At 39.2% G+C, this 21,299-nt stretch overlaps 2 protein-coding genes across 13 annotated transcripts in view; one reads left to right on the top strand and one right to left on the bottom strand.

Annotated features, from left to right (window-relative positions):
- POMGNT2 (protein O-linked mannose N-acetylglucosaminyltransferase 2 (beta 1,4-)) overlaps positions 1–8,541 on the bottom strand; it is a 133,082-nt gene extending 124,541 nt beyond the window's left edge. For 6 of the 12 annotated variants that reach the window (XR_012015071.1, XR_012015070.1, XR_012015072.1 and 3 more), the window contains exons 1-3: positions 8,398–8,539; positions 8,008–8,043; positions 2,474–2,603 (exon numbers count right to left, since the gene is read on the bottom strand). The gene's annotated coding sequence lies outside the window, so the exon portion shown is untranslated. Of the gene's footprint in view, positions 1–2,473; positions 2,604–8,007; positions 8,044–8,397 lie in introns of all 12 variants that reach the window. The other 6 variants (XM_072793122.1, XM_072793123.1, XM_072793124.1 and 3 more) reach the window with 4 other exon arrangements.
- The window catches only part of DYNC1LI1 (dynein cytoplasmic 1 light intermediate chain 1), a 48,351-nt gene continuing 35,581 nt past the window's right edge, over positions 8,530–21,299 (top strand). The window contains exons 1-2 of the mRNA XM_072793128.1: positions 8,530–8,890; positions 9,084–9,157. Coding sequence (XP_072649229.1) covers positions 8,745–8,890; positions 9,084–9,157 — 220 coding nt within the window. The 5' untranslated portion in view covers positions 8,530–8,744. The remainder of the gene's footprint in view (positions 8,891–9,083; positions 9,158–21,299) is intronic.

Here is a 21,299-nt window from a genome sequence, read left to right as displayed (position 1 = left end):
CCACCCAGGGATCCCCTATATTGAAATATTTATGGATGTAATAATATCACATTCTGGATTTGCTTTAAAAAAACCTCAGAGATGGAGGAAGAAGGTGAGAGTCAAACTAAGATTGGCCATGTGCTGATAACTACTGAGGCTTAGTAATGGGTATGTGAGGTTCATTAAACCTCTATATTGTGATGTATGTTAATTTTCCATACTAAAACAAAGTAAAAGTCATACTAGTAAGACACAATACTTCATGAGCTAGCTTCTTTTCTGTTAACTACACTTACAGAAATTCTATCTACCGTGACCTTAGGCCCACTGCTTGCCTGCAGCATTTCCTCCCATCTGTTCCCAAAACATCGGTTATAAATTGACTTGCTTGCCATGTACTGACAAACTTTTAAAACAATGTTCATGTTGATTTCATAACAATAGAATTTCAATTAAGTGTTCAAAGAAAATAGGAATTTTCAGCTCTTTCAGGAAGGGAAGCTATCAGTATCCCATACTAGAGGGAGCACTAAAGCATTTCTTATAAACTGAATTTAGATTTGTGAAGCACATACAATATGCAGGTCTTGTGTGAATACACTATTTTTCATTTAAATGAAAACTGATGTAATTAGAAATGCATATTATTCCTTTCATCTCAGAAAGGAGGAAGCTTGACCTTGGCCAGGTCATACTGTTAACATGTGTGGAGGCAGGATTCCAGTCCATGGATGGATAAATCCAAAGCTTGTGTTCTTTCTCCTGCATACCCTTGGTTTGTGAACAAGCAGTATGGATACCAACCTGGAAGCTTTTAAAGATGTAGACTCACAGGCCCCACACAGGCTTACTAAACCAGAATCTGCATTTTAACAAGGTTCCTGGGGGATTGGGGAATATTTAAACCATTTGAACAGAGAAATTCTGCTCTGTAAAACATGTTATACCTCAAATAAGAGTAAATATTCTTTCAACATTTATGGAGTCCTCACAATATGTCAGATTTTGTTAACTCTTCATGACAATTCTATTTGGGTTGAGCAAACTGATGTTTCAAAGTTTAAACAACTTCAAGGTCAAACATTTAGTAAGTGGCAGAGTTGAGATGTGAACTCAAATTGGTCTGATTCCAGAGCCTGGACTGTGAGTGACCATGACTCGATGTGCTGCACTCCAAACATTTTATTTCACCTAAATGATGCAGATTAGCTGTCTGTATCACTCAATTTATCATTAATATTATTTTAATCTGCTACTAGGTTTGATGGTATGGATGGAGTCTAATATGATATTGCTGCTATTTAAAATTTTAAACCATGAGATCATATGGTCAATACATTTCTTAGAGCTAATTTATGAAAAAGATGTTTGTGTGTGTAACATATATATGTCAAGGTGCAAATTCTAGTGGGTTACCTAGCTATTCTTCATTTACCAATGCATAAACTGAAATACAAGATAAGATTAAATGAGATTTACTGAGGAAGGATCAGAAGGACATTCTGCTTCTTGATTTCACTTTCACATTACTAGGCAACTCTTTGTTTCCTAGCAATAAAAAGTTTAGGATCATCAGACTCTACTTAAACACCTTCAAATAAACAACTGTTTGATCTTATAGAGTGTCAAATAACTGATTGATTTTGCTTAAAAGAAATCTCCCACTGAGCCATGTGGGGAAAAAAGAGAGACATATAATGCTTTTGTTGGTAAAGAATATAATACGTTATAATTCTAGGCTTACTTTTATTAAAAGTTATGAGACCATAATTAGTTCTAGACTAAAGCAGACTAAATTGTCATGAATATGGTATCACCGGCAGTTACAAAAGATAGCACATTTCCAAAAATACCAGGGAATTTCATATTTTCCATTTTGCCTTATGTAGAGCACCAAAAGCAGAAAAACTTAATGACCTTTATGACTAATGTTTGCAGGTCTCGATCTATAAAATCAGTTAATGGTTATCTTCTCTTTTAGGAAGGAGGGTGGCAGAGTAACACTGGAAATCTAAGAATTAAGTGACATTAAAATCACTATTTTTTTTTAAAAAGGTAATAATGGACTTTGGGGGCACCTGGGTGGCTCAGCCAATTAAGCAGTTAAGTGTCTGCCTTTGGCGCAGGTCGTGATCTCAAGGTCCTGGGATCAAGCCCCATGTGGGGCTCCCTGCTCAGCAAGGCATCTGCTTCTCCTCCTTTTGCCCCTCCCCTTGCTCATGCTCTCTCTCTCTAATAAATAAAATCTTAAAAGAAATAAAAGTAAATGGACTTGAACTTCAGAGTGTTTAGTTATAAGGAGATTCACCAAAAATATAAGTAATAAATATCTAACTACTATAATCAGTGAACCTTTCTTCTTTTCAGTGGTAAAGAACAGATTAAAACAACAATGACAACTAAGCATTCTAAAAATCCTATTTATTCTGTATTTAAAAATGTATAAGTAGATAATTACAACACTTATATGAAGAAGAAACATTCTACCAGCCTAAAAGATAAGTCTTGTTTTCCCTGTGCATTGCAGTGACTGTGAATGCGAATTGATCTATATGCTGTTCCCCTTTCATTCATCATCATTTTCCAGAAATGGATACAGATATCGTGGTGAGGAGCTGATCCTGAAATGAAAAGGCAATTCTAATTATACCCTATCCAGGAATTTTGAAAGTATTCAAGAGGTATTTTTTTTCAATGATACATTTCTAAGCAAATTAAAAAGAAAAATTTAGACCTAGGAATAGAGTTGTTTTTCTTTCTAGTATTTTCTATGAAGGAAAAACAAAAACACTAAGAAAGTCTATTTCTCCTGTCAGGTATTTATTTCCCCAACCCTTTCTTTAAGATATGAAGTTCTGTGAGGGGTGACCTGATAAAAATCCTAGGTGAGTAGAAGGAGAGAGGTTAGATCTGTAATTCAAAGATCTGGTGACTGAAAAATGAATTAGATACCCATCATTTCAATCATTCTATGTAGGTATCTAGAATGAGATAAACAGGACTCAAAGGAAAGCAAAAATAAGCAATGCTGGGCATCTGTTTTCCCTCTAATTGGATCCCTGGATCTCCTGCTGGGAGAGTTTGTAAGCAAGGACTCAGCCAGTTCTAACATTACCATTTTGTTTGGCGGAGGGAGGGATACATACATTGAGCAGTGGATGGGGACTACTTAATTACTGAACTTCTTTCCAACACTATTTTAATTATTTTAGTTACTCACAGAGTCAAACTTCAAGGGTCCACTCATCTCCTTGCTTATTTCTTTTCTTTTTCTTTTGGCTCTTCAGCTGGCATTTCTATCAACTGTGATTGCCAGGGTTTGGCACAGTGGGTGAACAAAGTCTTATTTGGAAATCTGTTGGAGGTAGCCTGTAGGAACTGGTACAACAGGAAGCAGCTCAAGGGGTGGCTGCCTTGTCCCAGTTCTCAAACACAGAGGAAGCCATCCCCAACAAAAAGAGGAAGTAGCCAGTATCACCTCACTTCAGCCCCATAGAAAGCTCCCCTCCCAAAGTGGTTTTCTGCAGAGCTCTTGTGCCAGCCAAATGATCCCTTTCGAGATAAAGACTATCCAACTGTGGCCTTTAGGAAGTTGATGATAGTCAACAGAGGCATGCAGCCTCCTTTAGGTAGGAGAAGAAAGCTGGAGAAAGGAATGGTCTCTCCTCTGGTTAGTGTTCCATTTCCCACTTCCAGGCCACAAGGCTCTGCTAAATTAGAAAACCATATTAAAAAAGACATCTGTGGTACACCTCAGGGGCATTCTAGTAGGATCTAAGCACTTCCTCATACAATAACAGAGGCCTATTACTGATGAATTTAATGAAGTTGAGGGCCTCCAATTATAGGTAAATCTGTCTTCACATATAGGCAAAGGGAGAGGAAGAAGCAGACTCCCTGATGAGCAGGGAGCCTAATGTGGAGCTTGATCCCAGGACCCCTAGATGGTGACCTGAGAGGAAAATAGATGCTTAACCGACTGAGCTACCCAGGCACCCTAAGTATTGGTCTGGCTTATATTTTTAAAGGAGCCCTCTAGTTGCCATGTTGAAGAGCTTTTTAAAGTAATTTAGGAAAAAGATGATAGCTCACCCAAGGTGGTGTCAGTGTATGAATGATAAGAAGTTGGACTGTGGGTAGATTTGTAAGGTAGGGACTACAGAATACTTAATGGATTCAATATTTGAATTTGGGGTGTGAGAGAAATAGAGAAGTCAAGAATAACTTGGGCAAAAAGGAGTTGCTACCCAGTGGGAAGATCTTGGGTTGACGAGCTTTTTCTGGGGAAGTCAGAAGTTTAGCTTGGGGGGGTGCCTAAGTGGCTCAGCCAATTAAGTGTCTGCCTTCAGCTCAGGTCATGATCTCAGAGCCCTGGGATTGAGCTCTCTGTTTAGCAGGGAGTCTGGCTCTCCTTCTCCCTCTGTCTTCTCTCTCAAATAAATATATAAATCTTAAAAAATAAAAAGTTCAGCTTGGAACATGTTGAGTTTGAAATGTACTATTAGACATCCAAGTGGAGATGTGGTAATAAGCAGATGGATATATTAATTTGGAGTTCCACATGGAGCTCTGGGCTAGAGAGATAAATTTGGGAGTTTTTATGATACATTTGAGATTTAAAGTAATGAGACTGGATGAGATCACCAAGAGAGTATAGATGGAGAAGAGGAACAAAGATCTAGCCCTGCAGTCCTTCAACATTAAGTGGTCAGGAAAATGAGGAAATGGTGAAAACTGAGAAAGAGCAGCTAAGGCAGCATGGAAACCAGGAGAAAATGATGACCTAGAAGCCACGTGAAGACAGATATCCACAAGGAGTGACCAATTATACCATGCACTGCTGATGGGTTAAGAAAGACAAGGATAGAGAATTTACCACTGGATTTAGCAAAAAGGAGGTCATTGATCATAAGTATAAGAACAGGCTCTGTGGAGTTAGATGGATAAAAGTCTGACTGAAGTGTTTCATGGGTAAGGGAAGGAGGAGTTGAAGGCACCAAATAAAGAACTATTTTAAAGAGTTTTGCTGTTAAAGAGAGAAAAGAAATGTAGCACTAGATGGTGAAGAAGCAGAGTTGAAAGACACTTCTTTTCTTTTAAATAGGAGAATAGCATGTTGGTATGCTAATGGAAATGATATAGTAGAGATCAACAAATGATTATATAGAAAAAGGGGGGAGAATAATTGGAGCAATGTCCTAGAGTTGAGAAGAGATGGAATCTAGTGTGTAAGTGGAGAGACTGCTTTATATAAGAGTATAGATTATTCTTCTGTGATAATTATTCGCAGGAAAATTGATAAGTTATAGACAATGGTGGCGTGGGGGGTGAACGTGTTAGTGGAAATCTGTGGAAGGTCTGGAGGCATACAAGGAGAGAGAAAAAAAGAACACATAACAAAAAATCAGAAATCAGAATGGCTTTGAATTTCTCAGTGGCAACATTAGAATCTAGCAGAAAAGGGTCAAGGCCTTTAAAAACCTAACAGAAGATAATCTGCAACATAAGAATTCTATACCCAGCCAAACTATCACTAAGTGAGTACATACTAAATGCATTTTCAAACATATAAGGTCTGCTGCATAACTTCGTTTGCCCCTCCAGATCCACTTTCCACCCTTCTCCATCCTTCTTTGTGCTCTGGGAGGTAGATCTGCATGGACTTCTTTACTTGAATTCTCTTGTCCTCTAGCTTCTGGTTGGGTTTGGCCAACATGAAATACTGACAAGATACTAGGGGGCAGAAAGAGAGACGTCAGTGCTGTATTCCTTTACTGAAGTCACAGACCTTATTGAGAAATTCTTTCCTATAACTGCAGCTCTCTCTGGATTCTAATAAACACTCCTTCCTCTTTCACCTTTGGGCCTAAATCTTCCTGTTCTTGGTAGCCCTAGCTTAATACCATTCACATCTTTGTAAATAGTTCCTTTGTTAAGCTTTCGTCTAGCACTACCTTAAGAAAGCCACTTTTCCCTTGGCTAGACCCTGGCTGGATACCCAGGGTCTCCAAAAATGTATCCATACACCTTTCCTCATAAAAACTATTCAAGGAAGTTCTCCACTAAAATAACAGAAGGCACAGGAATGAGGCAAAGGAAATCCCCAGTACAATGGCGCGAGAAGTTCCCAAGATGACAGCTCTGAATTAGGCACACAGAACTAATCCAAGTTGAAGCAGGTTAGAAAGATGTCCAAAAGGTACATCTTTAAAAAGATGTCTTTAAGATAAATTGCCTAAATACCTAATGAGAAGACAAGAATTTGAGACTGAATCAGAGGTATGGGCATAGAAATCTAAGCAAATGAAAAACCAAGACAATTGTTAATTTTGGATGTAACAAAATCTGGGGAAGAAAAAAAAGTAATCATAGTATAGGAAATAGCTCAATTGTAAATAGCATTTATATAACAAAAATTCCAAGGGACTACTGGATTCTTTTCTTTTATAGACTTTTTTTATACAAAAAAGGTTCCCTATTCTTGTTAGGTAGAGATTTCTGTAGAAGATATTTATCATAATACATCTAAATTTGCCAGGATATTTATTCTAATGTAATTTGACCTGGGCCATTTGGTAGGTTGGAAAGCCAAAATCTCAGTTTATCTACCTTCATCCTGTGGGGTAAATTACTTAATTTCACCGATTCTTTAAAAAGTATGAGGATCGCAAACCATAACATGTAGTGTGCCTGGCACATGATAGGCACTCATAAATGACCACTCTTGTCAGCCATCTTAATGGAACAATTCTGGATAGGGATATTATAAAACCACAAGGAATACAACTTTAACCTCAGTATAAGTGGGTAGTTGGGCATTTAGAAGTCATAGGGCATTAGAAGCCTGATACCAAGTTAATACTTTCCAGCCTAAGGAAGTATAATATGAAACTGACAACTCTATATAGAAACAAAATTGAGGGCGGCCCGGGTGGCTCAGCGGTTTAGCGCCGCCTTCATCCAGATCGTGATCCTGGAGACCCGGGATCGAGTCCCCTGTCAGGCTTCCTGCATGGAGCCTGCTTCTCCCTCTGCCTGTGTCTCTGCCTCTCTCTCTGTGTGTGTCTCTCATGAATAAATAAATAAAATATTTAAAAAAAAGAAATAAAATTGAGGAAAATAATGCTCTGACAAGAAAAGATGAGAGAGTAAAATACGGAAAGTAGATCAACTCTCAGAGGGGCCAAGTGCAGTATACAGCTCTCCTTTACAGCAGTGATTTAAACACCCAGTTTCCCCCAGAAGTCCCTGTTCTGCTTGTCAGCATAGAAAGCGTGGGGTCCCAAGACTGAGTTCTGGTTCCTTTTCCAACCATATAAACAAACTAACAAAAAATGGAAGAGTTTTTGCTGCAGGGTTTCATTAGGCCTAACAATTTTAGGGGTTAGTCAGATAGGAATGGTTTAAACGGTAAAGGAAAACATTAGTCTTGAAAAATAAGTGTGTACCAAGCACTCAAGATTTGTCAGTCACTGTTCTAAACCATTTTACATGAATCATCCCATTGAATCTCCATAAAAATTCTAGGTCCTTTTAACCTCATCTTACAAATAAGGTGGCTGAGACTTGGAGAGGTTAAGGAAATGGCCTATGGTTACTGATAGAGCTTAATTTCAACTCAGATTTGACAGCCTCCAAAGCCTTCTAGGCTTCTAACTGCACTGTTAACGTGTAACAAATACAACCTTTAGCTGTGGATTTTCTCACCAGCCTAACAGCAATGATCAAATCACATATTAGCAAGTGATCTTTAAATATGACAGCAATAATATACAAAGGGCCACACTATTTTAAGAAAAAGCTCTGACAAGATGTACTAGGACAAGCCTTAAAACCATCAACTCTTTCTGGAGGTGGGGCTCAGACATTCAAATCAATTTAATCAGCAAAATCTTGATAGAAAATGAGTTATCTTAGGGCTACTTTAGGTTCTTTTCCATCTGCGCCAGTGTGCCTAGTGCCAACTGTGCCTGCCATAGTAAGGGCTGAATAAACGTCTGTCGACTGGATGTATAGATAACTCACCTACTGGGTCCTGTCAAATCTCACGCGGAGCATCTCCTACGAAAACATCGAGACTGTTACTAAAGCAAGCCCAGTCAGTACTTTTTCTGCCACCCAGCTACTTAGCGGCCAGTGGAACCTGCTTCACATGTGGGGCCAGAATGCAAAGTAGAGAGCCCCGGAATCCAGGACCCCAGTCACGCTCCGGACTCCGGCTGCACAAAGCCTCTTTTGCGGCGGGGTGGCCCAATTTCATCCTGGCGCGGGTGAAGTGCGGGTGTAGGCGGGTGACCGCCGCTCAGCTCCCATGGGGGCTGGAGGGGGTGGGGGACGGCAGTGATAGTGCAGGAATTCCACGCCGGCTGCGGGGTTTGCAGACCCGAGTGAAGAGTGGGAGGGAGCACTGTTCACCTGACACACCCCAAGCCGCTCTGCTGCAGCCCAGCGCTGCGGGCCGGGGGGCAGGAGGCTCGTCTACGCGCCGACTCCTGCAGGAGCCGGGAGGCAGCGCAACCGCCCGCCGCGGGCCCGCGCACGCGCATTGCAGACGCGCGCCCGAGAGACTGCAGCGCACGCGCAGTGCGCCCTCCCCGGTTCCGGCAGTCCCTGCAGGGCCCGCGGCTCCGCCCCCGCAGGCCCCGCCCCGCTCCCGTGTGCCGAATGCTCCATATCCGGGTTCCCGCCGCCGCCGCCGTCGCAGCCGCCGCCGCCGCCGAGCTCATTCAGCTTTGCCGGGAGTGGTGTGGTTCCCGACCAAGATGGCGGCCGTGGGGCGAGTCGGCTCCTTCGGTTCCTCACCGCCGGGATTAGCCTCGACTTACGCGGGGGGCCCTTTGGCCAACGACCTCGCCTCGGGCAACGGCGGCGCCGCCGCGGGCGACGACGAGGACGGGCAGAACCTTTGGTAACGGCCCCACCCATCCCTGGGTCCCCACTGGCACTTCCGGCCCTGCGGACCCCTCGGGATCCCGTGCGGAGGCCCCTGCGTTCCGGGCAGCCCCCGCCCCGCCCCGCCCCTGCGCGCCGAGCCCGGGTCGGTCCCTCCCGCCGTGGGGCGCTGGTGCCCGGCCTCAGCGTGCGCCTTTGCTCCCCGGTAGGTCCTGCATCCTCAGCGAGGTCTCCACCCGCTCGCGCTCCAAGCTCCCCGCGGGGAAGAACGTGCTGCTGCTGGGTGAGTGTAACCTGCCTCGCCTCGCCCCGCCCCGCCCCGCGGCTCCCCCACCCAACCCCGGCCCGGGTCAGGGTCCGCCCGCCTCCTGCCCCCCGCCCCCCGCCCGCCGGCTCGGCCGCTTTGTGCGGACCCCGGGGCCTGGCCCCGCCCCGCCCGCCGCCCGACCGGCCGCTGACAGCTGGGGTAGAAGGGGACCGGGACCCCGGGCCCGGGACCTGCAGGGGGCCCGCCCTCCCCTGCGTGTGGAGGTGGCCCTGGCAGTCTCCCTTGGGAAGGACGAATGCTGTAGCCCATCGGAGAGATTCTAGAGGTTGGGGTTTACCCAGAAAATAAGGACGGGTTTTCTTTCATAACGAAAATTGGTAGCGGGAGGCTCGTTGGCAAGAGCTCCGGTGCAAATGGTATGCCATTAATATTTAATAGCTGACTCTGTATAATTGACAGAGAAGCGAGAAATTGAGACCTGGTATTCGTGGTAAACGTTCTTATTTGATTCAGCTTTTTCGGGTACAATGGACTCATGTTGCAAATGCCTTTAACTGTTCCTTATAATTCTGAAATTTGTAAAGGGCAAGAGAACACCTTACTCGTCCAGTCCCTTCCACCAAATGATTGTAATTAGGAGAAATGGTCTAATGTCTCAGTTCTCCTGTTCTGTAGCTCCTTTGCTCTCTGGAAGTTATGTATGTTGCTTCTTTACTGATTCTGAGGGTGGGCGTAGAGGACATTGAGGGAGAATAAATCACAGATTCACATTTTTTCCAGGTTTAGCTCCTGAGTCATTTACAAAAGACATTTCTTTCATATTCTTTAAATGGGAGATACTGACGTCTGGCTTATAAAATGTTTAAATTTTAAAGCTTTGGTATTGGTGTCTCAAGACTATTTTTATGTATATCTAAAGAACAGGAAAGGAAACAAAGAAGTCAGATGCTACATGACAGGGTCTACTCTTAATAAAAATGTTTAGATAGAAACAGATTGCTAATTTTTTCTGAATTTCTGCCAATCTAGAAAATGTGATTCTTGATGTTCTTTATTACACGGAGGTAGTTGGAAAAATTTGCTTTACCTCGTTTTTAATGTGATTGAAGTACCCACTGCATATTAACCTGGGTTCAGTTACGGCCCTATGATCTTAAACAAATTAGTTTCTCCATCTTTAAAGTGGATATTACAGAAATAATAATGCTCCCTCCTAGAGTTATGGGGTGAACTGAAGGAGGTAATACTTACAAAGTGATAACAGCGTGGTGACTTTTTGTGATGGATTTCTCTCAACTGAATTAGAAAATGTTTTATCAGAATTCTCTTTTGGAAAATTGAATTAGTGTCCACATAAGTGATATTTATAGAGCAGAGATGGATTAGGATCCAAATGCAAGGGAAAAAAATCCTAGAAAATGTTTTAAGTTTACTAATTTAAACAAATTACTATTAATTGCTAAACTAAAGTGGTCTTAATGTGACTTCATTGAAGTCACATTATACCATCATTATTTTTTTAATGACTGTAAGTTAAATAAGACTTCTTTGCAAGTAATGCCATTGTAAGGTTAAGACTCCTGAACTTTGTTTTCATTTTGTAAGTTCCTCCCAATTAGTCCTGTGCACTAGATCTTTCTTAGATGATTCTGTTTGTAGTGAAACAAAAGTGACAGTTTTGTTCATTTTTGATGTTCCTAATTTGTGCTGAGGTTGCACCATACTTTTTTTTAACCCCTTTTTTAAACTTGCCTTTGACACTGGATCAGTGGATGTGACTGAATGTACTTAGAGGCCCCAGACACTTCTATCCTTCCATACTTAGAGTAGATTAAATTTCTTTTTTTATGAGCTTAATAGTTTGTAAGGTTCCATCTAGTATCAAGTTATACGAATATATATGAAATTTAAATTTTTCTTTGAGTGCTATTGAGATTTTCATCAGAGTGCTTTTCAGTTTTGGAAGAACAGATTTTTATACTGATTACATAAATAGGGTTAATTTTTAAAAATACTTGTAAAGATTTCTTAAAGACATTTTACTGTCACATGTTATGGCAGCATTCACTCTGTGCTAGTGGAGGGAAGAAATATATAAATAGCCATTGTGTTTTTCTTTGTTATGAATTTGAGGGTGCTAATCAGGAGGATGCTTGGCCCTAATGTGTCTTTCATGAATCATGGTGATTTCTGGAGTCCTATATTTAAAAAATAAGATCTGAGACTGTAACAAGGTTTTACATTTCTAGAAACAACCTAAAATAGGAACAATGATCAAGCCTTTGTCCCCTAACATAGATCGCAATTTAGGCTTAGCTGGCTACATGGCTTCCCTCTCACTGCCAATGGGAGAAGAGGATGAGGACCCGCAATGTATATATGTGTATGAGCTATTCTCAAAGCGTTTTCAAATAAACATTGGCTTATCTCTGCTGCCCCCCTTCTTTCACCACCTCCAACTCTGAGAGGCTGGTGTTAGCACCAATTTATAGATGAGATAATGAATTTTAAAGACCTGTTAAGTGAGTTTTCCGAGGTCACACAGCTATTAAGACCCTGTAGTCCATGACTCTGGCATCGCTCTCCAGCTTGATCAAAGTCCTTGCAAGGGAGTGAGTGCCCTATATTCTTCCTACTGTGTAACTTTTTTAAAAGGCTATCTTTGAGTAAAAATACTAGTAATTATTTTAAAGTGAAGTCTAAATATTTGTTGGATTCTAGGATGCAGCTTATTGAGAGACATCACTGTGGCCATGTCACTTGTGTTTAAGCAGTCATTTAATCTACCTAGGCCTGACCCGTAGTGAAATTGAGAAACACCTATGACATTAGTGCTTAACTATTTTCTTTCTTGAAAGATTTTGAGAAAGTTCTTCGATAAAGTTTGTTTCTAATATTAAAGGCAAAACTTCTCGTGTATATATTTTAAGTAGGACTTAGCTTACATATTGCCCTTTGAAGAACTATTTTTTCGTCTTTACCCTTTATATTTAATCAGCTTTTACGGCAACGATTGTAATTATATTTTAATCACTGCTTTCTCCATATCTTGGTTAATTTCCTATGTTTTGTTAAGAAAACTCCCTAAGGAAAATAATAGTGCTAACATTTATAGAGCACTTGTATGTACCAGCCGTGTAAGGATTGTTTACAGAATTTGATTATCCCCTTAAAGATCATGAAGCAAACACAGAGTTATTAGTAAATTGCTGTAGGGTTACACAGCCAGAAAGAGTCAACATCAGGAGTCTTAAGTTGTATAGCCTACCTCCAGAGCCAGTATTCTTTCTTAACCTATACCCTGGACTGTCTCCCTAAAGGGAGAGATCTCTTTGTAAAAAAACTTTGTGGGGCAGCCCCGGTGGCTCAGCGGTTTAGCGCCGCCTTCAGTCCAGGATGTGAATTTGGAGGCCCGGGGTCGAGTCCCACATTGGGCTCCTTGCATGGAGCCTGCTTCTCCCTCTGCCTCTCTCTCTCTCTCTGTGTCTCCCATGAATAAATAAATAAAATATTTTTAAAAAATGTATTGTGTTTAATGGTTTATATTAAAGGAATTTTATGTGATTCCCCTGATATATCTGTTTCATTGCAAAATCATTGATTTAGATTAAGTGAATTCATTATTTACTAATATGCATATATAATCTTGGCCCCCAGCACAGTGCCTGGCTTATAAATAGAACATCAGTGTAACTTTCTGATTAGGGACCAATATAAATTAATGAAAATTAGTTGGCCCTTTGGTAAATGACATAAACCTCATCTTTCTCATCTATAAATTAAGATATTTGGATTTAGTGATCTCTGAACTCTGATTCCACATTCTTTAATTTGCTTAAATTCTAAAGCTTGTGGTTATTAAATATTTATAAAGAAATATTTTGAGCACATATTTCAGATGGACTAAAATTAAAGTATTTTCTTGTAGATGTGGGCTGTTTGAATCTACCCAGGGAAGAAATCTAGAGTCTATATTTTTCGCTGTTTGAATCTACCCAGGGAAGAAATCTAGAGTCTATATTTTTCCCTGAAAGCACTAGTCCAGAATTATGTGCAGCCAGCAAAGCTTCACAAAATGCTGGGCATCTTCAGAAAGTATGTTTGAAATAATCTTTCTTATTCAGGAATAAAACTAGCTTCTATTATGCTTGAATTATTGGTAGGAAACCTCAAGATACATAGTGGAACTAGAGATCTGTTCACAGAAGTAACTCATAATGTGAGGACTGACATTGAAAACAATGAGACTGTTCATTCAGAGAATTAATTTGTGAGGAACTGGGATCCATGACTTCTGGAAAACACAGATTTTTATCAGTTGAAGTATGTTAATGCTGTTTTCTGAAATGATTGGTTATGGAAATATGCTATAAGGAGTAGAATGTTACCACATATTGGGTATGGATATGGATGGTATTGGATTGGTAATTTTCAAAGAATTAACAATATTATTTACTGTATGATATGTTACCATATTAAAAATATACCAAGTGTGAGAGTTTTTGAGACATCAGTGGCATATTGGTGTTTTACAGTGGTTAGAGCCAGTGAAGGACCAGATAGTAAATAATTTAGGTTTTGTGAGCTATATGGTCTCTGTTGTAACTATTCAGCTCTACCTTTATAGCCCCAAAACAGCCATAGACAATACACAGATGAATGGATGTGGCAGTGTTTAATAAAACTTTATTTACCAAAACAGGCAGCAGACCAGATTTCTGTACTCATTTGTGGAGCCCTGCTTTTGGGTATCATGGGCATCAATTTTATCAATAAGCACAGATGCCAGTTTAATAGAGTTTTCTGGCTAATGGAATATGATGTTTGGTGCATAATAGGGGCTCAGTAAATAACTGCTGAATGAATGATGATGAGCTTTTACTTAAAGTGTCATTGTTATTCCAGCTAGAATATAGTCTGAGCATAGGTTTGAGAAGTGTTAAGAGGAGTTCATATATTTCTTCCAGCACTGAGAGAGAGCTCGAACACAAGTGAACAAGGGCACAGCTTGAGTTAGGAAAAAGAAAAGACCCAGAAAGTAAGTGACCATGGACTAATCTTTTTGGGCCTTACTTTACTTAAAAATAGGGGAGTAGCTTTTTTTTTTTTTTTTTTAAGATTTTATTTATTTATTCATGAGAGATACAGAGAGAGAGGCAGAAACACAGGCAGAAGGAGAAACAGGCTGCATGCAGGGAGCCGGAACGTGGGACTCATCCTGGGACTCCAGGATCACGCCCTGGGCCAAAGGCAGGCGCTAAACCGCTGAGCCACCCAGGGATCCCCGGGAGTAGCTTTTAGAAGGACCTTACACATTATTTCTTTATTCATTTGTTCATCAAATATTTATTAGAATATGCTGTGCATAAAATGGTTTGCTAAATCTTAATCTGTGGAAAACAGAGGTAAGTAGGACTCTGTCCCTGCCCTCTAGGAGCTTATAAATTCTTGGAGGAAAAGACTCAAAGTAGTAAAATCAAATATGTCAGTATGAAATAATTGCTAAATAGGTCACGTAAGATTTTGCTGAAAAGGTGGTATCTGAGTAAAATTTTGCTAAGATAGGGAGGAGAACACTGTGGGCTGCAAACTAAGGAAGCATGTTGCAGTAGCCATAAAAACACAGTGGAAAGGCCAAGGCACAAGGCAGCTCAGGTGTGGTAGGATCCTTACCTAGAGGCACCCGGTCTGGGAATTAGCCCTTCCTACCATTTGAAGCTGTGGGATTGTGGATGAATTACAACCTTCTGATCTGTTAACTAAGATTCTTTCATACTTACTGGGATTAAAAGAACCAAAAAAAATTGTCTTAAATCACTGTCCTCTCAAAATTGGAAGTCACTGTTTTAAATTGTAAAGTAATACATGTTTCTTGTCAGAGTAAGAGAAAATATTATGAAGATAAGAAAATGAAAATAACACATGATCCCACCACCTAGAGACAGCAGTGTTCATTTTCTTTGTGTATATATTGTTTTTTAAACAAATAGGCTTGTGCCTTTTTTTTTTTTTTTTAATGTATCAGGGTTGGGTTTTTTCTTCCCTTTTAATGACTGAATAATATATATAGTTATGACATAATTAAAATCAATGTGTATACAGATTATTATTATTATGTCTAATTTTCCATTTGCCCAGTATTACCTTTGGGATAAATTCCTATAAGTTCAATGGCTGGATCAAAAGTATATATCTTTAGAGTCTTTCTGTATATTACCAAACAGTCTTTTAGGAAAGTCGTGCCAGTTTACATTCCTACCATTGGTATGTGAGAGTACTTGTTTACTTAGCACCATTAGTAACAGTAAGGATGGGATCCCTGGGTGGCACAGCGGTTTAGCGCCTGCCTTTGGCCCCGGGCGCAATCCTGGAGACCCGGGATCGAATCCCACGTCGGGCTCCCGGTGCATGGAGCCTGCTTCTCCCTCTGCCTGTGTCTCTGCCTCTCTCTCTCTCTCTCTCTCTCTCTGTGACTATCATAAATAAATAAAAATAAAAATAAATTAATCTTAAAAAAAAAAAGTAACGGTAAGGATTATGCACTTTAATCTTTACCTATCTGGTAGATAGGTTAAAAATTGGCATCCTAATTTAAAGGCAGTTTAACTATAGAATATATACCATATTTGTTGATTAAAAACTATGACTTTAGTGGAACTTTGGCTTACTGGAACATAGGAACTGTTAACCTTTGGGATTAGCATTTATGGCTGTGATGAATGTTTATTGAATTAAACTCAGTGATTTTCAGTTCATGTCTAGTCAGTCTATGAGAGTGAGGGAAATTCTAAAGGATAAATTCTATTTTTTAATGTGAATTACTGAATGATGATGTTCAAAGGTAGGGCTTTGGCCAACAAATGGGATGGGAACATCATGTGTTACATGTTCTGCTTTATTATACAGTGTGTTCACTTTTACAGAAGAGGTTATTGAGCCCCAGGTCATACAGCTGAACTAGGATTCAAAATTGAGTTTGTCTGACTTTCCACTATGCAGATACTCCTTGATGTATTAGAGGGATGTAGTTTTGAACAGCCATGCATACATGTTTACTTAGAACCACTGGGTGCAGGGGCACCTGGGTGGCTCAGTGGTTGAGCGTCTGCCTTCCGTTCAGTTCAGGTCATGATCCCAGGTCAAGCTTCACATTGGGCTCCCCGCAGGGAGCCTGCCTCTCCCTCTGCTTATGTCTCTGCCTCTGTGTGTATCTCATGAATAAATAAATTTTAAGAAAAATCTTAAAAAAAAGAACTACTGGTGCAGATGTTGCAGCTGATTAACAGCCTCTCCCTGTTCTTGCCAGCTGAGGCAAGGGAGGAGATGCTCTTTGAGAAATGGGGAGCAGACCAAAAGACCCCACCCTGCCTGGGTCATCCTGATAACCTATGGAAGGCCACATAGCAGGTATGAACCCAAAAGTAGTTCCAGTAAAGACCCCTCATGGCTCTTGTCACCAGAGCTTTCAGATAAAATAGATTGATTTGTTTTATATCATGCTAGGCCAAATAAAAAATGTCAGCTTCACAATGTTGGTATCTCACTTGGATAAAGAAGGAACATGGAAGGCTAGAATTCTTTCTGTTCTAATTATCATGATGCTGTGTAGGCCATAATGTTTCCAATATAGCTGTGGAGATGTGAATCAAAGCTCTACGTAGAAAGCAGGTATCAGGTACACAAACCTGTGCAAAGCAAGAAGAGTTTCAGCCTTCCACCACAACTGGAGAGGAACCTGGGAGAAAAGGGAGGCAGAGTACCACTTAATTTTACCTTTTGTCATCCCTGTTTATCTTGAGTGAAGACTAGAAGCTGCTCCAAGTACAATGGCAATGTCTATAGTGTTTAGGAGCATTGCTGGCTTTTAATCCTGACCCTTCTTTATTAGATTGCTTAATCTTTCAGATTATACTATTTACCTTTTGGGATTATCATGTGGATTATAGGAGATAATGTTTGTGAAACACTTCTAACAATGGCATACACTGGAAGTGTTCAAGATAGCTATTAGTGTTTTGCTTTGCTCATTTTCATGTGATTCTTGTTTTTATGTTATCTTTTTAAAACAGTGTTGATGTCTTATAAAAGAACTTTATTTCTTGTGTATCATTAACCAAGAAGTAATGAATTGATAATAGTCATAGAACTTTAAATCCATCACCATAAATTTTGTCTGCTTTTATTCCTCTCTGCTTAGAAGATGGGAAGCAAATGGAAATACTTGACTTGTCCAGGTTCAAACAACTAATTGTGATACTATGACAGTTAGAAATCACATCTTCTGAATCTTCCCATTTCTAAACCTGTTAATTAAATTGTCATTGTGGGACTCCTGGATGGCTCAGTGGTTGAGTGTCTGTCTTTGGCTCAGGGCATGATTCCAGGGTCCTGGGATCGAGTCCTGAGTCGGGCTCCCTGTGAGGAGCCTGCTTCTCCCTCTGCTCCTCTTTCTGTGTCACTCATGAATAAATAAATAAAATCTTTAGAAAAAAAAATTGTCATTGTAAAGTTTTGGACTTTACCTTTGGTGTTGAAGTAGAGATCTGTTGGGATGATAAAACAGTAACATGAGCACATCTTTACCCCTATACTATTTTGGTGGAGTTTATATAGTCTTTGTTTTGTAACCAATATGGTTTTCAAATTTGAGCTGAAAAAAAGTAAGAATTGATGGTTGTTATTGCTTTATGCTAAAACTGAATTCTTTGTGGGGGCACCTGGCTGGCTCAGCTGGTAGAGCATGCAGCTCTCAATCTCAGGATTGTAGGTTCGAGTTCCACATTGGATGTAGAGATTACCTTAAATCTTTAAAACATTAAAACAAGTTATTTTAAGTGTGTGGATCTTATACTTGGCTTATAGAGAGTGGCTTATTTGAATAGCGCTCACAAATAACTTAAAATACAGACTTATTTGCTATGAGGAATTTCACTGTAATTGAATCAACAAATCTTTCTTATCTTGGTCCATCCATTAGGGCAGGGTTTGGCCTGTAGACTATTTTTGTATGGCCAGCAAGCCAAGAATGGGGTTTGTTTATTTATATTTTTAAAGATTTGGGGTTAAAAAATCAAAGATAAATAAGTGACAGAGACCTTCTGTGAACTGCAAAGCCTAAAATATTTACTTCCTGGTCCTAAAAAGTTTGCCAGCACCTGGATGAGGACATGAAAATGGCCCTATTAGAATATAATATCTAACGAAATATTTCAGTTTGTTTTAAAAACATCTGTAAAATATGTTTAAGAAAATCTAATATAAAATGCAAATTTAGATAAAATATTTAGAGAATAACTTTAATATCATCATTAAAGGGTTCTTTATAGAAGGATTTCCATCTTAGTCTGTTTAAACAGGAACTCTCAGTACTTGTGTTAAGTGTATGTTTACAGATCATTAACTATTTGGCTGGCACACTTAAAGCTAGTATGTCTTTTCACTGCCAGCTGAAGGCCCAGGAACTGAAGATAAAGCTTTCTTATAGTTTATGCATGACAGATAGATTCTTTCAATATTTTTTGAAGCCACACAGGCCTTGTTGCCCTACTTGCCACTTTAAAGATATATTAATTGCATTGAATGAAATATATGTATAATGTATAGTTATTCTTTTATTCTACTGCTCAAGCCATTAGGCTCTGTGTTTTTTCAAAAATAACTTGGAATTTAGTGATTTTTGTTTCCAGACTGTTTTGGTCATTAGAGATGGTTTTTATTTTTCTCCATGCTCACCATGGTTCTTTGTGGTTTTGATAATGTAAGAGAATTTTAAAATCTCATTCTAGGTGATTCTAAGAAGTGTTTATGTGATTTTAATCGTTTGTATTATTGATTGACGTAATGCACCTTCGTCGTAAAAGTCACCCAAATATTCCTGTATTTCTGGGTTATTGGGTTCTTTTTTTTTTTTTTTTTTTTTTTTTTTTTTGCTTTTGTTTGTTTTTGTCTTTGCTGCTTTTATTTATGTGTTTGGCATTGAATACTTTTTTTTTTTAATTTTACTTTTTCACACCCATTACCCATCTTCCAATCCCCCCGCAACCACCAATCTGTTCTCTGTATCTGTCTGTGAGCTTGGGTTTTTTTTTTTTTTAGATTCCACACATAAGAGAGATTATACAGCATTTGTCTTTCTCTATCAGACTTATTTCACTTAGTGTAATGCCCCCAGAGTCCATCTATGTTGTCACAAATGGTATCATTTCATTCTTTCTTATGGCTGAATAATACTGTGTATCTCACATCTTCATTACCCATTCATCAATGGACACTTAGGTTGTTTTCTTTGGGCTATTAGAAATAATGCTGCAATGAACATGAGGGTACATATATCTTTCAAGTTAATGTTTTCATTTTCTTTGGAAAAGTACCCAAAAGTGAAGTTACTAGATCATATGGTCAAAATATAATTTAAAAAAATTTTTTAGAGATTTTATTTATTCATGAGAGATACAGAGAAGGGGCAGAGACATAGGCATCTGGAGAAGCAGGCTCCCCTTGGGGAGCCTTATGTGGGACTCAGTCCTGGGATCATGCCCTGAGCCGAAGGCAGATACTCAACTACTGAGCCACCCAGGCGTTCCTATGATCAAAATTTTTAATTTTTTGGGAAACCTTACAATGTTTCATCAGTGGCTACACCAGTTTACACTCCCACCACCAAGGCACAGAGGTTTCCTTTTCTCCATATCCTCCCCAATATTTGTTTTTTTCTTGTCTTTTTTTTTATAATAGCCATTCTAACAGGGATTAGGTGATATTTCACTGTGGCCTTGATTTGCATTTCCCTGATGATTAGTAATGTTGAGCATTTTCATGTGCCTGTTGGGCATCTGTATGTCTTCATTGGAGAAATGTCTTTTCCTGCTTTCTGCCACTTTTTAATTGTTTGGTTTTTTGCTAGTTGAATTGTATGAATTCTTTATGTATTTTGCATTTTAATTCCTTATCATATATGTGATTTGCAAATATTTTCTTCCATTCAGTAGGTTGCCTTTTTTATTTTGTTGATGGTTTCCTTTGTCATGCAGATGTTTTTTAGTTTGATGCAGTCCTACTTGTTAATTTTGTTTTTGTTGCCTTTGGAATCAGATTTTTAAAAAATCATTGCCAAGACCTCTGTCAAGGATCTTACCACCTATGTTTACTCCTAAGAACTTTGTGTTTCCAGATTTTATGTTCAAGTCTTCAATCCATTTTGAGTTAATTTCTGTGTACAGTATAAGATAGTGGTCTAGTTTTATTTGTGTATGGCTGTCTAATTTTCCCAACATCATTTATTGAGGACACTATCCTTTATCTATTGTTATTCTTGGCTCCTTTGTTACAAATTAATTGACTATATATGCTTGGGTTCATTTTGGGGCTCTTTGTTGATATATATGTCTGTTTTTATGCCAATACCATGACTGTTAACTTGTAATAGAATTTGATGCCTCCAGTGTTGTTCTTTCTCAGGATTGCTTTGGCTTATCCAGAGTCTTCTGTGGTTCCGTACACATTTTAGAATTGTGTGTTCTATTTCTGTGAAAAATGCCACTGAAATTTTGATTGGGATTACATTGAATCTGTAGGTTACTTTGGGTTTGAAGCCACCTAAGCCCCATTGCCCTGCTTGCCACTTTAAAGATATATTAATTGCTTAGAATTAAGTATGTATATAGTCATTTTTCTTTTGTTTTATTTTAGTTTTCAAACTATTAGGTTCTGTGTTTTGTTTTCCAAAAATGACTTGAAATTTAGTGACTTTTGTTTCTTGAATGGTTCGGCCACTAAAGATGGTTTTTAAATGTCTGCCAATGCCAAATATAGATATCCTGCAGTTAATATTTTTTAATCCTTTTAATTGCATAATCAAAGAGAAAAAGTTCATAATGGACTTTTTAATATTGCCAAACATAGTTCATCTTGAATGTGGCAAGGAAGCTTTGTATTGATAACTCAGTCCAATGACTAGAAAGCTTTTCTAAGTTTAGTGAAAGGTATGTATTATGAGCTTATACAATTAATCAATTATTGATGAGAGGTAGCCACTTGAGTTTTATAGACATGAGTGGATTTTAATCTATCTTAATATATTGTGGGTAAAGGCCCAGGACAAGTGATTATAGATAAGGTATGGTTACAAAAAATAGAGACTGTAGTTGTGATTGAGAGA

The sequence above is a fragment of the Canis lupus genome, chromosome 22 (genome assembly GCF_048164855.1).
Source record: "Canis lupus baileyi chromosome 22, mCanLup2.hap1, whole genome shotgun sequence".
Lineage (NCBI taxonomy): Eukaryota > Metazoa > Chordata > Mammalia > Carnivora > Canidae > Canis > Canis lupus.
Note: the sequence above shows the minus strand (reverse complement) of the source record. Positions and strands in the feature narration are given on the sequence as shown.